The 14,705-nt window shown below is 31.3% G+C and overlaps 1 protein-coding gene and 1 long non-coding RNA gene across 8 annotated transcripts in view; one reads left to right on the top strand and one right to left on the bottom strand.

Annotated features, from left to right (window-relative positions):
- Nucleotides 1-332: 332 nt before the first annotated feature.
- LOC117103651 lies at nt 333-13,906 on the top strand. 6 transcript variants are annotated; one of them, XR_004444627.1, is made up of 4 exons: nt 333-2,286; nt 2,545-2,854; nt 5,258-13,571; nt 13,775-13,906. It is a non-coding gene; the product is annotated as an uncharacterized LOC117103651 (long non-coding RNA). The 6 variants fall into 6 exon arrangements; XR_004444628.1 differs by having other exon boundaries at nt 5,258-8,928; nt 13,775-13,895; XR_004444623.1 differs by lacking the exon at nt 13,775-13,906 and having other exon boundaries at nt 333-624; nt 2,083-2,286; nt 5,258-13,170.
- Nucleotides 12,833-14,705, bottom strand: part of LOC117103650 (tRNA wybutosine-synthesizing protein 5-like) — an 18,344-nt gene continuing 16,471 nt past the window's right edge. For both annotated transcript variants that reach the window (XM_033244236.1, XM_033244237.1), the window contains one exon: nt 12,833-14,571. In XM_033244236.1, the coding sequence (XP_033100127.1) occupies nt 14,321-14,571 (251 nt within the window). In that variant the 3' untranslated portion in view covers nt 12,833-14,320. The remainder of the gene's footprint in view (nt 14,572-14,705) is intronic.

Raw genomic sequence — 14,705 nt, 5'->3', positions numbered from 1 at the left:
TAAATACAGGCTTTGCCTATGATGAAGATACGATCTGTTGTGTTGTTTTTGAAAATTATTAGCTGTCTGCTGTTCAATCGTTCTTTTGGCAATATATATATATATATATATGTATATATATATATGTACATATATATATATATTTATATATATTGTATAAAAAGTGAACACTGACAACACTTTATTGAAATTCAAATTTAAAAATTTGTAGTAAAGTTTTAATACATTAAATAAAGTTTATTAACTTTATAGTGTTTGTCTAATATTCTAGTACAAAAAAATACCAGAAATTAAGTAAACATAAATATGTTATATGTACTCTATTAATGAAATTTTGTATTTAATTTTGTTATTACAGTAAAGGAATAACCCGTTCAATGAAATATTCTACTTTAATTAGATTGTATTCACTATTATAAAAATATACAGGTTTTACTACAATTCAATCAAAACAGACAAAAATATTCAGAATATTTTTCACGACAATTCTGTGAAAATGCAACATTTATTAGCTACAAGCATTTATTAAGTTTATTGCTTAATCTTTTTTAGATGAAATGATCACAGGCATCGAAGAACATGATTTTATGGCCAAAGTCACACCAATGGCAAATGCTATAAAAGGTAATATTGATATATTGAAGGAGTAGGGGAGGAAAAAGCCTGACTTGATGGCTTTGACAAGGGTGGAGAAATTGAGTGGAAAATGTATGGGAGGGGTGTCGATTCCTGTAGTTCGGAAAATAAGAATAAAAAATTCAAAAAACTAGTTAAAGTTAAATATTTTTCAAAACTAGAAAACACATCAGAAACCTGATATCTGAGTTTTCCTGACATCAAATGTTTAATATGATTGTATATAACTTGTATTATTATACCTACAGTATTAGTTTTATATTTGCATGAGGAACAAGAACTCTTTACCCACTCTATAGTAATTCAACATAATTTATTCCCAGGTTTGGGAAAAGTTCTAATCAAAAACAATTTGGTATACAATAAATTTAGATTTTATGGAGCTACTCATTTCCCACATTTTACATACAAAGTTTATTTAGAATGTATACAACAATAATTGGATTTTGCCCCATAAAACTGTTTTCGATATGAGATATATGGGTTCAGAAGATGGATTGATGATTAGACAAACAGACATTTTAGTGATCTACTAATGTTGTAGCAGGAGCTGTCATCATGTAACAACAGCTATAACAAATTCCTGGGTGTACAGTAGTACACACCCAATTGGAATGAACTAATGTTCTTAAATGCCTAGTTTCACATAAAAACAAATCAATAAATAAATTTTTTTTTTCCAGAAAAGCTAAGAAATGATGTAGGCCTAAACAATGAAGAAACTGTGTTCTTCCGCGGCTACATAATATCGCTGATTTGCATTCGTAATGCCTGCAGGTCAGGAGTCATTACTAACATGACAACAAAAGAATTCAACAACGCCCAAAAAATTCAAAGTGAATGGTGTGTGACCGTCAGTAACAAAACATGAAGAATATCATCAATATTTTATAAATTCGACCTTCCCCCACCACTGATCCGCCCCTGAAAGCAATGCTTGAAGCAGATTTTGTATATTTTTTTTCAATATTATTAATAAGATAAAGTAGGTGATGGATATGAAACATAACAATTATAATAAAATTTAGAAAAAAACTACAATAAATCAATTGTAAATAACCAAAGTACAATTAACTTGAAATTAGCTTTCAAAGCAGATGCAAATTTTCAACTATGCTTACGAAAATTTTTTTCTAAACTGTTCATAAAAAAATCAATATTATATGGTTTTACATATTTCATATAGCCCCATAATATAACACGTAATCACGAAAGCTCCGATAAGGGCAGTAGTCGGTATGTTTTACTATTAATCATTTTAAGAAAAAAAACTAACCAAATGTTTATTTTAAAAGTAGTTTTTTTTTTTAATATTAATCGTCTGGAAAAAAACATAAACCAATGAAAAAAGTAACCCAAGGTTAATAGTTAACAGTGACTCCTAGAGCTCATTATCAGAGCTAAAAAATGATGTAACAAGTTTTTTTTTTTTTTTTTTCTAATTAGATTAGCAACCACAAGACAGCAATCCAAGGGCCATAACATAGTTCACAACCAGCCTCAACCAGATGGTACAACATTCTTTGTATCTCAATATGGCCAAGCGAAGTTAGACCATGCCAAGACCTAACTAGGTTATGGCACCATTTAGGTGTCCGACAAGGAAAAAGTGTAAATTGTACACACTTTCGAAAGCAACTTGCCACCATGGTAAGACCCATTTCAACCTATGATTAATTCTTTCACTTGGATTAAAAACATACATAAATGTGCTTTATTTATATCATGATCGATCCATTCGCTTTTTAAAGCGGACTATTAGTGACACTTTTTAAGCGGCAGCCTGGTACCCCCTTTTACCTTTTTCCAAAATTGGTTTCATTATTTATAAATCACATATTAAAGCTGCTATTACATAAGAAATTATTGACTTATGTGATTATAGAATTAGGATTTCTTATTTTACAGTCCTGGCGTCAGAACAACGTAGAAAAAAATCGAAGACTGATCGCAGAATATATGCATCACTCACTGGAAACCCAAAATAAGTATTACAAGGCAGCACAAGGTGCTAAAGATGCTTTGAAAGCAAAGCGAATCCTAAAAAAAAATAAAAGGAATTGTACGTACTGTTTGCAATATGTTCTACTTATTAATAATAATAAAACAGCACTTATTACGTGCCATCTATCTACCGAACTATTCCAAGGCATGAAAAGAAAAATTATTGAAGACATTATTTGAAGAGCTACTGAAGGAAAAAATAACATAGACAAAGGTTAGTACAATGCAATTTAAAGAAGCTCTTCAAAACTTTAATATCGAGATTTGGATTTGCAACGACCTAGTGCACTATGATTTCAAATGGAGCTTGCCATGAAGAAACCAACATTAGTGACCCAAAGACTTACTTCCGCACATTGTTGCATTGCCCTACTCTGGGACACTTACATTATAAAACATGTTGCAAAAGGTTAAAAAAAAAAAATCAAAAATGATTACTTGGCAGAGATAGGTTCCCTGTCAGCTCCCGGGCACAGGCTGCATCCAGGGAAAACTTATTCAAACCCAAAGGGTGAGACTCAAGTCCATTTAAGTCTCCCAATTTACTAATATTATTATTATTATTATTATTATTATTATTATATCAATAACAATAATAATAATTATTATTATAGTTATTATTATTCTTATTTAATTATTCATTTATATTTATACTTTATATTTAAGGATATTATTTTAAATTTGTGTGTTTTTGTCATTTTGCATATATTTATCTAATTTGTATTCAAACAATTTTTCATAGTTTTAATAATGGTTATTTTTTATTAATTTATAGAGCATCAACTGCCCTTCTTGGTCCAGTTGGAATGGTTACACTCTATAAACAGAGTTTGAATAAAGATAAAACCAAAGAAAATTGAATATATTCATTTTTTTTAAATATAAGCTTTAAAATGTTGTAATTAAATGGGATTTACCTACCATATCCAATATATGGGTGAAAGTATTATATATTGCCACATTCTTATGCTAATTACTCAGTTTAACAATTAGTGCTGTTTTTTGTGATGGAAGGCCCTAGGTCATCACAAATCACAAGCTTCTAATATTAAAGAGATAAATATTAGAGTGGAATGACCTGTTCGAAGCACGAACTCCTGTAGACCAAACCAAACCCAGTACCATTACGATTTTTAATCATACGGGAAATCTATTCACGATCTATTAGTGAAAAATAATAAATTTACTGAACCCTAAAAAAAATATATGGTTTTTATTAATATATAATTTAGGACAAATGTACAGTTCTATAAACACTTAAAAAGTATCCAATAAACTTTCATATGAATAATACACAGGTACGCTTGCATATACATGTACACCTGAGAGAATGGTCCACCTCTTTTAACTTGTGTGTTGAAAATGAGACAGATTTCCCACATTTTGTGGACCGTATTGTGCATAATCCAGATAAAAATTTCCATCGTGAGTTGATTTCCCATACGATTAAAAATAGTAACGGTACTGGGTTTGGTCTACAGGAGTTCGTGCTTTGAACAGGTCATTCCATTCATAGAAGAAGCATTTTGATGGAGAAAAGTGTACCATATTAGCAAAGGTTTTCTGGGTCGAAACTAACTGTATAATAGATGTGACTGGCACTACAATATTATGGTTTATATTTTGTGAGGTTGAGGTTTTGAAATCCGTACTGATACACTTAATACCACTGTGCTAATGTATTCAATGCAACAGTAATATAAACTTACTTAAATTTTCTAAAATTGCACCAAATAAATTCACAATGCAAGTTCGATCAGTGAAAACTCACTGAGGATTTGCCAATGCAAGCAAAGAATACAATATTTTAATACATATTATTTTCTGACTGTTTCTAAGCATTGTTTTTATAACAAAACTTTTTTTAATAATATTTTCAGGTCATGGAAACCTACACCAAAAATCCAGCTATACAACACTTATAGTGGAAATATATCTACGACAAATTAAGAAATATCCAAAAGGAAAATAAATAGCTTATTCGATTGGTTAAATTAAAATACTTTCAAAATCATACACTTCTATTACCATTATTACATTTATTGTTATTGATATTGCCAAAAAAACAATTTTTTTTATTGATATTACTGTTATGGCCTATCAAAAGTTACACTGTGACTTGTTATTATACGCCTTTAATTCATTCAACTGTTTTGACAACATGCATGTATGTTAATAATCATTATAGATTTAAGTAATCACTGTGTTTACAGTTTGCCTTTTTTAAATGATTTTAACTCACCAATTAACTTCAAAGCTTTATTGAAATTTAAATTTAAAAATTTGTAGTAAAGTTTTAAAACATTAAATAATGTTTATTATCTTTATAGTGTTTGTCTAATATTTTAGTATAAAAAATACCAGAAATTAAGTAAACATAAATATGTTATATGTACTCTATTAATGAAATTTAGTATTTAATTTTGTTATTACAGTAAAGGAATAACTTATTCAATGAAATATTCTACTTTAATTAGATTGTATTCACTATTATAAAAATATACAGGTTTTACTACAATTAAATCAAAACAGACAAAAATATATGACAATTCTGTGAAAATGCAACATTTATTAGCTACAAGCATTTATTAACAGTTTATTGCATAATCTTTTTTAGATGAAATGATCACAGGCATCGAAGAACATGATTTTATGGCCAAAGTCACACCAATGGCAAATGCTATAAAAGGTAATATTGATATATTGAAGGAGTAGGGGAGGAAAAAGCCTGACTTGATGGCTTTGACAAGGGTGGAGAAATTGAGTGGAAAATGTATGAGGGGTGTCCATTCCTGTTGTTTGGAAAATAAGAATAAAAAATTCAAAAAACTAGTTAAAGTTAAATATTTTCCAAAACTAGAAAACACATCAGAAATCTGATATCTGAGTTTTCCTGACATCCAATGTTTAATATGATTGTATACAACTTATGTTATTATACCTACAGTATTAGTTTTATATTTGCATGAGGAACAAGAACTCTTTACACACTCTATTGTAATTCAACATAATTTATTCCCAGGTTTGGGAAAAGTTCTAATCAAAAACAATTTGGTATACATTAAATTTAGATTTTATGGAGCTACTTATTTCCAACGTTTTACATACAAAGTTGATTTAAAATGTATACAACAATAATTAGATTTTTTCCCATAAAACTGTTTTCGATATGAGATATATGGGTTCAGAAGATGATTAGATGATGATTAGACAAACAGACATTTTAGTGATCTACTAATGTTGTAGCAGGAGCTGTCATCATGTAACAACAGCTATAACAAATTCCTGGGTGTACAGTAGTACACACCCAATTGGAATGAACTAATGTTCTTAAATGCCTAGTTTCACATAAAAACAAATCAACAAATAAAAATTTTTTTCCAGAAAAGCTAAGAAATGATGTAGGCCTAAACAATGAAGAAACTGTGTTCATCCGCGGCTACATAATATCACTGATTTGCATTCGTAATGCCTGCAGGTCAGGAGTCGCTACTAACATGACAACAAAAGAATTCAACAATGCACAGCAAATTCGAAGTGAATGGTGTGTGACCGTCAGTAACAAAACATGAAGAATATCATCAATATTTTATAAATTCGACCTTCCCCCACCACTGATCCGCCCCTGAATGCAATGCTTGAAGCTGTTTTTTGTATATATTTTTTTTCAATATTATTAATAAGATAAAGTAGGTGATGGATTAGAAACACAACAATTATAATAAAATTTAGACAAAACTACAATAAATCAATTGTAAATAACCAAAGTACAATTAACTTGAAATAGGCTTTCAAAGCAGATGCAAATTTTCAACTATGCTTACAAACTTTTTTTTTTCTAAAGTGTTCATAAAAAATCAATAGTACATGGTTTTACATATTTCATATAGCTCCCATAATACAACACGGTCTAGTAATCACGAAAGCTCCGATAAGGGCAGTAGTCAGTATTTTTTACTGTTAATCATTTGAAAAAAAACCTAACCAAATGTTTAATTTAAAAGTAGTTTTTTTTTTTTAATATTAATCGTCTGAAAAAAAAATAAACCGATTAGTATAGTGAAAAACAGGGCCCCTGTGACCATTTTCCGGGGACCAAGGTTTCTCTGCTGATTCAGCACCACTAGGGTATAATAAAAAAATGAGCGGGGGTGAGCCTCCTGAAAAAGGGCGGATCATGTTTTTTGGTGGCCATTTTAAAAATGGCCGCTAAAATCAAGAGAATGGCTCATAACTTTACTTCTACTACATGAAAAAGGGTAAATCTGGTGTCTAACTATATGTTAGTAGGGTCACTGAATTCAATTAGACATGCTTCAAAAACCTAGGATGGCAGACATTTTGAAATTCAAGATGGCTACCATAGTAATCTATAAAAATCAAATATTCCAGTATAATTCCACTTCCTGTCGTTGAAAAATGGTAAATTTGATGTCTACTCATATGTAATTAGGCTCTCTTTAAGAATAACTTCAATAAGCTAGGATGACAGCCTTTTGGAAATCCAAATGGCCACCACATAAATTGTCAAAAATCAAATATTTTGTTATATAATTGCATTTTTCCTCGCTCAAAAATGTTAAATTTGGGGTCTAATCATATTTTATGATAACCCAAGGTTAATAGTTACCAGTGACTCTTAGAGCTCATTATCAGAGCTAAATAATGATGTAACAAGTGTTTTTTTTTTTTTTTTCTAATTATTAGATAAGCAGCCACAAGACAGCCACCCAAGGGTCTGTGTTACTAATCCTAGAAAAGGACTTGGTAGAAATGACTACTATGTATAAAAACAACCAGCCTGAACTAGATGGTACAACATCCTTTGTATCTCAAAATGGTCAAGGCGAAGTTAGACCATGCCAAGACCTAACTAGGTTATGGCACCATTTAGGTGTCTGACAAGGAAAAAGTGTAAATTGTACACACTTTCGAAAGCAACTTGTCACCATGGTAAGACCTATTTCAACCTGTGATTAATTCTTTCACTTGGATTAAAAACATATATAAATGTGCTCTATTTATATCATGATCGATCCATTCTCTTTTTAAAGCGGATTATTAGTGACACTTTTTAAGCGGCAGCCTGGTACCTCCTTTTACCTTTTTCCAAAATTGGTTTCATTATTTATAAATCACATATTAAAGCTGCTATTACATAAAAAATTAATGACTTAAGAACTTTAATTTCTGGGAAAAAACCACTTAACAGTTGATTAGGTTCGCTTTTTGGTTTTTCTCACTCTTTTTATTTTGTTTCTCTTTGCATCTGAAATGTACTGAAATTTATATATGAAAAATACCCTAGTAGTGTAATATATTTTTATTTTTTTGTTCCTTATATATGTGATTATAGAATTAGGATTTCTTATTTTACAGTCCTGGCGTCAGAACAACGTAGAAAGAAAATCGAAGACTGATCGCAGGATATATGCATCACTCCTGGAAACCCAAAATAAGTATTATAAGGCAGCAAAAGGTGCTGAAGACGCTTTGAAAGCAAAGCGAATCCTAAACAAAATAAAAGGAATTGTACGTACTGTTTGCAATATGTTCTACTTATTAATAATAATAATAACAATAACAATAACAATAACAATAAATAATAATAATAATAATAATAATAATAATAAAACAGCACTTATTACGTGTCATCTATCTACCGAACTGTTCCATTAATAAATTGAATTAAAATACATTATTTGATTTTTAAGCTGTAGTTTGTTGATATTCATTGTAAAACACAGGAAGACAAGAAAGTATAATACATACTCCTAGCATCAAAATCAATGGCGGTGCTACGGTGGGCCAGGGTTCAACAACACCCTGCTTCCCCCCCCCCCCCAGTTGGGGAGAAAACCACAATTTGTCCGGGAGAAACTTTTTTTTAAAAGGTATTTTTAACATATTAATAGACTCTAAAATCAATTATGCCTTTGAAATCCATACTTTGTCCTATTTTGGGGCCTCCGCCCCTTGGACCACTTTTGAAAGGTTTTTAGCGACGTCCGACTACACCCACTTTGTTCTCTTTTAAATTGCCACGAGGTTGACGACATTTGTTTATGTGTATGGGAAAAAAGCCTTTTTTTGGTGAAGGTTTGTATGCTTTGTTTGTCTTTTGTGTCTTTGTTATGAAATAAGTTTTTAAAAAGGTTTTGAACTGAACAATTATATTATTTATAACAGAACTGTCGACGAACACGAACAGTATTTAGCGATTTCGATATAGGCCTTCTGAAGACATTATTTGAAGGGCTACACAAGGAAAAAATAACAAAGACAAAGGTTAGTACAGTGCAATTTAAAGAAGCTCTTCAAAACTTTAATATCGAGATTTGGATTTTCAACGACCTTGTGTACTATGATTTCAAATGGAGCTTGCCATACAGACCCAAAGACTTACTTCCGCACATTGTTGCATTGCCCTACTCTGGGATACTTACATTATAAAACATGTTGCTGTTGTTTGGAAAACTTATTCAAACCCAAAGGGTGAGACTCAAAAGTCCATTTTGAGTCTCCCAATTTATTATTATTATTATTATTATTATTATTATTATTATTATTATTATTACTATTATTATTATTTTTACTATTATTATTAAATTATTCATTTATATTTATACTTTATATTTATGGATATTATTTTTAATTTGTTTTTGTCCTTTTGCATATATTTACCTAATTTGCATTCAAACAAATTTTCATATTTTTAATAAAGGGCCCTGAACATCAACTGGCCGTCTTGGTCCAGTTGGAATGGTTACACTCTATAAACAGAGTTTGAATAAAGAATAAAGATAAAACTGAAGAAAATTGAATATATTAATTTTTTTTTATATATATAAGCTTTAAAATGTTGTCATTAAATGGAATTTACCTACCATATCCAATATATGGGTGAAAGTATTATATATTGCCACATTCTTAACAATTAGTGACATTATGCTGTTTTTTGTGATGGAAGGCCCTAGGTAATCACAAATCACAAGTTCCTAATGTTAAAGAGATAAATATTAGAATGGAATGACCTGTTCGAAGCATGAACTCCTGTAGACCAAACCAAACCCAGTACCATTACGATTTTTAATCATACGGGAAATCTACTCACGATCTATTAGTGAAAAATAATAATAAATTTACTGAACCCTAAAAAAAATATATGGTTTTTATTATAATTTAGGACAAATGTACAGTTCTATAAACACTTAAAAAGTATCCAATAAAATTTCATATGAATACAGGTACGCTTGCATATACATGTACACCTGAGAGAACGGTCCACCTCTTTTAACTTGTGTGTTGAAAATGAGACAGATTTCCCACATTTTGTGGACCGTATTGTGCATAATCCAGATAAAAATTTGCATCGTGAGTGGATTTCCCATACGATTAAAAATAGTAACGGTAATGGGTTTGGTCTACAAGAGTTCGTGCTTCGAACAGGTCATTCCATTCGTAGAAGAAGCATTTTGATGGAAAAAGTGTACCTTTTTAGCAAAGGTTTTCTGGGTCGAAACTAACTGTATAGTAGGTGTGACTGGCACTACAATTTTATGGTTTATATTTTGTGAGGTTGAGGTTTTGAAATCTGTACTGATACACTGAATACCACTGTGCTAATGTATTCAATGCAACAGTAATATAAACTTACTTAAATTTTCTAAAATTGCACCAAGTAAATTCACAATGCAAGTTCGATCAGTGAAAACTCACTGAGGTTTTGCCAATGCAAGCAAAGAATACAATATTTTAATACATATTATTTTCTGACTGTTTCTGTTTATAGGTATTGTTTTTATAACAAAACATTTTTTAATAATATTTTCAGGTCAATGAAACCTACACTTATCGTGGAAATGTGTCTACGACAAATTAAGAAATATCCAAAAGGAAAATAAATAGCTTATTCGATTGCTGGTTGGTAAAATTAAAATACTTTAAAAATCATACACTTCTATTACTTCTATTACCATTATTACATTTATTGTTATTGATATTGCCAATAACATTTTTTAAATTGATATTACTGTTATGGCCTATCATATTTTTTGCATATTTGGATTCTTTTTATATTTCTCTTTGTTCAGGACCCCTTACTATCAGCTCTCCATTAATGGTGAGCTGTACGGACTACCCTCATTAAATAAAGTTCAAATAAAAATAAAATAAAAAGTGGCATGCAGTCATTAGATAATGTAATACTAGTTTTAAGCAGTTTTTAAATAATGCCATAAGCAATTTATGCAATTATTAATTAAAGTAATTGTTAGATCAGGTTGTTTTGACTAATGCAGTAAACAGTTTATGCAATCATTGAATAGTAATTGATACAAGTCAAAAATCAATTAAACTAATTATTGGGTTAGGCAGTTGTGGAATAATAAGCTTGAAAATACTATAAAGACAATAAGGTACACAAATTGATTTGTTTTATTAAAGTGTTACTTTATGAGAATGAAGAAGTAGGAACATTTGGCATTGGAGAAAGAAATGAAAGAGGAGAGCGACTACTAAAATTTGTTGCAAGCAGAAACCTGTTCATTAGAAACACATTCTTAAAAAATAAGAATGATAGATACTGGACTGGAAAGTCCTAATGCAGCAACACACGTCTTATTTGTAGGTTCTAAATCCCTATTTTTAGTTATTTATATTCTTTAAGCTATCTTTGTAAAGTCAAGCATATCCTGATTTGCATTTGCTACAACATGAGTATAACTTGAGTATATCATAAACTGAGCTTGCCACTTCCTTAGTTACAGGCTATCTGCTTAGTTAAGATGCTTAACCACAGTTACAGGAATAAATGGTAGTAGTGTACTGTACTGTAGATGGAAGTGTCCATATAATAAGCTGAGTACAGTATATTGAAGGCTGTTGTTTTAAGTTAAAGTATTGATTTAAAGCTGAAATTAGTCCTTGTAAGAAGGCTCAACCTTTGGTGAGTTACTTTAATTAGTTTGATTTTACTTGATAGGCATATTATTATGATTGATTATTTTGTTCTGTTGTTTATACCTGGCCTAGTATGTTTCTTAAACGTTCATTGGCATTCCTATGCATTACAGTTGACTTTGTCACTAGTAAATGTATCCTATGCCTAGTTAATCTAAATGAGAATACTGTACATTCATATTTTTTAGGACTGCATTTTGTATTCTTGAGTTAGGCTTAATTTATGAATATTTCATTTGAGAATTTTTTTATTGTTTTCTTTAACTGTTTCAGTTAATCGGCATATGGAAACGTTGTATCATTTGCTCTCCAAGGTCGCCCTAACCATTGGAGAAAACTACATTTTTTCCACAAAAGTAATGTTTTTGGTACAGAATATATGATGTAAAAAATATTAATCTACCAATTCGTGAAGAAAAAATTTTAAAAATCACTACAGTTTGTCGGAATATGCATATTTATAACAGCTCCTTACGCCGATTTAGATAGGGAATTTCAAGAAATTTGAGGTTTTTGGCTGTTCTGAGCTCATTTCTTACTCCCTCACTCACAGACTATTTCTTTGAGAATTGGCTCAAGTTGATTCGTGGAGGGAATATAATAAGCTTGAAGCTGATATAAAACTTAGTATGATTGGTTGGGTAGTTTTATCAGAAAATAAAAAATCCATCCAATCCACGATTGCCTCTCTTGGGGTAAAAAAATCTCTCAAGCGTGATAGTCCGATTTATTGGTATGACGTCATACTTCTGTTTACTTGACTTGTGTTCACCGTGTTTGACTTCTTTCTACATGTAATTTGGCCTTATTAATTATCAGTTGGATTTTTTGTGTGCTTTTATTACCTTTATTACAAAACAAATGTCCCAAGACAAGATACTTGCAGCAATTAGGCTATATTTCTGCAAAAAAATGCAATATATATTCTGGACCATTTCAAAGTGTCAATAGGGGTGTAGCGTAGTGCTAAGCCAATCCCGCCAACACAAAAGCGTGGACTAGGGGAAGAGAGATCCCAACATTTGTTCACTTTACAACATTGTACTATGTGTACTGTTAAATGTGTGTTCAAATACAAGTTTTAACAAAAGAATATTGACTGTGCAAATTGAATTTCGTTAGATATTAACCCCATAATGATCCATACTACATGTACAGCAGGGTTGATTTGACCTCAGTTCGCTGCTTTCTTGATAGCTGGACTAGCAAATGATAAAAAGTGGCAAAAACGTTTCCATATGTTGACGGTTTATAGTAGTTGAACAGTCAATTGAAGTATTTGATTGGTTTTCAAGAAGTAAGGAAACATAGAAACCATACCGAATTAGCAAGTGTGTCATTGGCTAATTACATTATTAACAAAGGCATAATTCAGTGTAAAAGGAAAGCTAGCCTAACCATTTTCTTAAATTGTTCAAAGAGATACATGTGTTCATTGATAGTTGACATTAACGATAGCTCATTAATTGATTACGTTGGTGGCGCTGTCGTTTATTTCCCGTACTTATATTGGTTATGAAGTTATAATAAAATTTTAAAATGGCGACCACTTTAGACGCCATCTTCAAAGCTCCAGGAGGATTTTTAGTATGTTATTTTACTCATGTTTCTGGACCTATCCTGAAAAATTCAGCTTGTTACGAGGCATTTCCAGGTTAAACACCAATGCGCTTGGACTATCTATACTCTTTGGTTTAGTGAAAATGAACCTGCAACAATCAACAAAGCCAGGAAAGAAAGAGAAACCAAGGGAAGTATTGGAGTTGCCAATAAAAGAAAGATAGCGATGTTTAACTTCTCATCTTAAGATCAAAACAGTCAAAAAAATTCACAAGCCAGTGTCTACACCTTACTGTGAATTGATAATGTTGGATGAAGATGGCTGTCGTCAAAAAAATGTTTACAGACTCGTTTCTTGGAACTGTCAAGAGGCCATTTTAAAGTCATGAAGGATCAAAGAAGATAAATAGGTCAATACTGTATAGTCTTGTATTGTTTTATCCAAAGAAACGAATTTATGGAATGCAGGCTTTACTGGTGCATTTCTTCCTTAAAACAGCCATTAATTTTAATCCAATTAGCTCAATAAATTAGTAAGGAGCACCAACTAAGCCTACAAATTGCGAGGAAACTTTGCAAACGTTCATGTAATCTGTAATATTTCATCTTTCAGACATACACTGGCAATGGCAGATTTTGAACCACAGAGAAATTGAACTTGATAAATCCAAACAGAAAAGACAAAGACAATGAAAAAAAGGATTATTGATGGGAAGGTTTGCCTAGGCATATAAGCAAACGTATTGCAAAGCCAGCCACAACACCAAAAATACAAGTTTGTTAGAGGCATGATTATAGATTTATTTTTAATTTGAATTTATTAATCAGACGGACTTCATAGCTTATCTGTAAACATCCGGCAGAACGAGAGAAGAGGTTGCCGTCAAGGGCAGTCGTATATACTGGAAAAGATTGTGGAGTTAACCCGGCCGGGTCAAAGTCTGCCGGGGGGGGGGGGTATTTTCCCCTTCTGACACCCTGCTGGCACCGCCACTGCATTAAGCCCCAATTTAATTTTAATTGATTTAATTTTAATCATCCATGCATGTCAATATTCTCAGAAGAGCCTCAGACATTTGGTTAGAAGCACAGAGCATATATTGCATTTCCTGATTCCTCAAATCAGCAACTAATATACATTGTGTCCAAGGACTTTTCTTTAAAACTGACTGCATGCTTTAGATTGAATTTTGCCAATAATTCTACGAGCGTAAAAGTCTCTGTAATCATCTGGCAATTCATGCAAAGTCTTTATGGCTCTGTCAGCGATCTGAATTGCTCTTGTTGCCGCCAATGGGTCTTTGTTTCCGTATACATCCTTATGGTCATATGCAGATGGATCTAAATGACGCCAGAATACGTTAACAGCTACTCCAAAGTCTAAGCTTGTAACATTATGGAACCATAAAGCTGAGAAAAACAGATTAGTAATTGTTTATATAGTATGTGCATATATACCTGTCTCTTATACACATCTAGATGTGTATAAGAGACAGGCTTGAAGCTGATATAAAACTTAGTATGATTGGTTGGGTAGTTTTATC

The sequence above is a fragment of the Anneissia japonica genome, unplaced genomic scaffold (assembly GCF_011630105.1).
Source record: "Anneissia japonica isolate Jap-2015-1 unplaced genomic scaffold, ASM1163010v1 scaffold1547_len296510_cov162, whole genome shotgun sequence".
NCBI classification, from domain to species: Eukaryota; Metazoa; Echinodermata; class Crinoidea; order Comatulida; family Comatulidae; genus Anneissia; species Anneissia japonica.
Note: the sequence above shows the minus strand (reverse complement) of the source record. Positions and strands in the feature narration are given on the sequence as shown.